This window comes from Platalea leucorodia (assembly GCF_965183815.1).
Source record: "Platalea leucorodia genome assembly, chromosome: 8".
Taxonomy (NCBI): Eukaryota; Metazoa; Chordata; class Aves; order Pelecaniformes; family Threskiornithidae; genus Platalea; species Platalea leucorodia.
This window is the reverse complement of record NC_138830.1, coordinates 9,481,301-9,484,386: the sequence shown is the minus strand read 5'-3', so window position 1 is coordinate 9,484,386 and position 3,086 is coordinate 9,481,301. Positions and strand designations below refer to the sequence as shown.

The following is a 3,086-nucleotide window of genomic DNA, read 5'->3' as shown; positions in this document are numbered from 1 at the left end:
CGCAGGTGGGGCGGGGAGGCGGCCGTTCCCCCCCCCCCCGCCTCCGAGGGGGGCGCTGCGATGAGGTGAGGCCCTGGGCGCCGCGGGTGGGACTGGGGCGGCGGGCGGGCGGGCGGCGACCGGGAACGGGCCCTCCCCTCCCCGCCGCCGGGGCCGGGCGGCCCAGCGCGGGCCCCTCGCAGGTGGGAGCAGCGCCCGGCGGCGGGAAGCGCGGGGCGCGTGCGAGCCGGGGGCGTTTCTGCCGCTCCCGGCCCGCGCTGGCCCGGCGCCCGCCGTGTGGGGAAGCGGCGCTGCCCGCCGCGCCGGTGGGGCTGCCGCGGCCTGACGAGCGGTGCCGTGTGCTTCCCCTTTGCCGAACTGCAGGGAGCGGGCGGCGGCGGGGAGCGGCGGCGGGCAGGAGGTGCTGCCGCCGCCCTGAGGTCGCGGCGGCCTCGAGGAGCGGGCGATGGATGGGGAGGGCGAGGCGGATCTCTCCAACGACAAGGCGGCGCCGCGGTGGAAGAGGAGGTCGACCCCCCGGCCGCAGCCCCGCGCCTGGAGCAAACCCCGGCCCCAGTCGTACCAGAGCCCCAACGGGGTGCTTTTCACCGACTTTCCCGTGGAGGACAGGTGCAGCTTCACCGTGACTCAGCCTGCCCGCACCGTCAGCAGCTGCACGGGCGGCGGAGTGCTCCGGAGCGGCCCCTCGTTTTTCAATTCCAGCATGGGATCGGTGTCCAACGGGAAGGTGCAGCCTCCAGCCTGTAAAGCGGTCTCCCCCGAGCTGTCTCCTGAGCGGTCCTCCCCGGTGCTCCCTCTGGTTTCGAACAGTTCTGTCGGTTTTACTGCCAACGGCACCATTACCTCACCAGGAAGCCAGCTGGGTCGTCCCCTGAGGATTTCCAGTCAGTCAGCACTTACACCGCAGCAAGAGCAGATTGTTTTCACAGACAGCCCTCAGCCCTCACCTACTGGAAAAGCACCTTCGTCCAGTAACAACAACGCAGCAGCGCTGCCCTTGCAATGCAACCGGGTTTCCAAAATACCAGAAAAAGTGCTGCTGGGGCCCCCCGTGGTTTCCCAGGCGATGTCCCCAGAGCAAGGCATAACTCCTCAGAGGCCAGTCTCCCCTCAGGACCAGCCCGTGGAGCAGCAGCCCGTGGTCCTGAGCACCAACAGCCCCGCCGCTCTCAAAGTGGGCACGCAGCAGATCATTCCCAAGAGTTTGGCTTCGGAAATAAAGGTGACGAGCAAAGCCAATGGCCAGAATGCAGAGACGAGCAAAAGGGTGCTGAAGGTCCGCAGCATGGTGGAGAGCCTCAGCGTGCCTTTGGTAGCCGATGCTGAGGAAGAGGCCGAGGGCGACCTGGACAGCCCAGGGAACCTGAGGCGCGGCCTGAGGTCGACATCCTACCGCAGAGCGGTGGTGAGCGGCGTGGACTTTGACAGCTCTTCTAATTTTAAGAAAAAAAACAGAATGTCCCAGCCCATACTTAAAGCAGTTGTTGAAGATAAAGAGAAATTTTCGAGCCTGGGGAGGATAAAGGTAAGCTGTGCTGATTGGTGACATGTTGATTTGAACGGTGTAGACTACACAGGAACGTGATTTGCAATCTCTTGTTTTCCATAAATGCTGGGTTTTTTTCAGTTTGCTTTTTGCTACCACAAAACTTTTCATAGTTATCGATGAGTCTCACAGATCACTTACAAGTGTTGTTTTCGAAGTAAAGTGGCGGAGGCTTCAGCGACGTGATTCTGTTGAAATCTGTGCAGCTCAAAAATGTGTTGATGGCAGCCTCATGCTTGCATTTCCTGCTGGATTCCCCAGCACATCGAGGTTTTCTTTCACAATCGAATTGATATTTTAAAACGTGTTTCCAGAAAGTAGTAAACAGGAAGAAAAGAGACAGTGACTTAATAAAGTCTGCCTGCTAGAGTAGACAGACAGACAGAAAAATTAACTTCTCCCTTACTCCTCTGAGACAGTACTTTTAAAGTATTTTTAAAAATTGGAGTGTGATTTTTTTAAATTGATAGAGACCACTTTAGGTATCTTTTTGTAGCTTAATTTTAATGCCTGCAAGTAAAAGCAGAATGCCTGTTTTTAATTCTTGGTTGTAATCCCTTAGGAATAGTAGATTTATATTGAATGTTAATGTATTAAAATTAAATTGTAAAGACTTACTGAAAATATTCTTTTACTTGAACATACCATATTGTCATCTTGTATTTCCTTCTTTTTAAATATAATTTGTTACTTTTTAAAAAATACATTGGTAGATTTCCTCAGAATGTTTGGAATTGTGTAATAAAGTACTCCAGGCTAAGGGGTAATGCTGTAGCTATTAAAATAATTAACAGCTTTATGACAATTTTCAGCCAAATTAAAAGTTATGGTTATGGAAGCTTTTATGAAAACGCTACAAGGGGTGAAGTAGTAATCGATCAAATTGTGAACTACTACTGAGTAGGGAGGGGAGGTTGTTTTGGTTTGGTTTTGGTAGTAGACTTCAACAGTAAGTTATGTTGAAAATAGGAGGACGTGACATTGTCCTGTCTTTACACACAAAACTCTTCCTTGCTAGTAGTACTGTTTTAAATAGACTTCTTAGACCATACCACTTGTTGCACCAAAACAGCTGTTTTATTTCAAAGGTTTGTTTTGGTCTTAAAACGTTAGTTTACGAAATACTTAATGTGGTTGTTCTTTAGAGAGTGTGTGGAAAGGGACAACCACTCAGTCGTGTACCTTATATCCTCGTAGAAAAGCCCAGTGACAGTGGAATGAATTGCAAGTTCACTGAACTCTTGTAAAGCTAGTACACTGTGCTTTTGAAACATAGGAAAAATGAAGCATTTGGGACAAATACATATAAACAATGCATGAGAGAAGGAAAACTGGAGTAGCTTTTCACTTTCTGTGATGAAACAATTGTTTTCATGAATACTTGTGCAACATCAGAAGTTGATAGATTAGGGCCTATTAATTTGGTGCCTAAGTATCAAATAAAACAGAAGTTCTTGTTACTGTTGGTTATTTTGCATTCTTCTTTTAATGCGTATGTATCTCTTTCCTGTTGAAATTATCAGAAGAAAATGCTGAAAGG

At 50.5% G+C, this 3,086-nt stretch overlaps 1 protein-coding gene across 1 annotated transcript in view; it reads left to right on the top strand.

The window, feature by feature from the left end:
* Window positions 1-430: 430 nt before the first annotated feature.
* The window catches only part of ARHGEF26 (Rho guanine nucleotide exchange factor 26), a 61,203-nt gene continuing 58,547 nt past the window's right edge, over window positions 431-3,086 (top strand). The window contains exon 1 of the mRNA XM_082319369.1: window positions 431-1,525. Within this exon, the coding sequence (XP_082175495.1) occupies window positions 446-1,525 (1,080 nt within the window). The 5' untranslated portion in view covers window positions 431-445. The remainder of the gene's footprint in view (window positions 1,526-3,086) is intronic.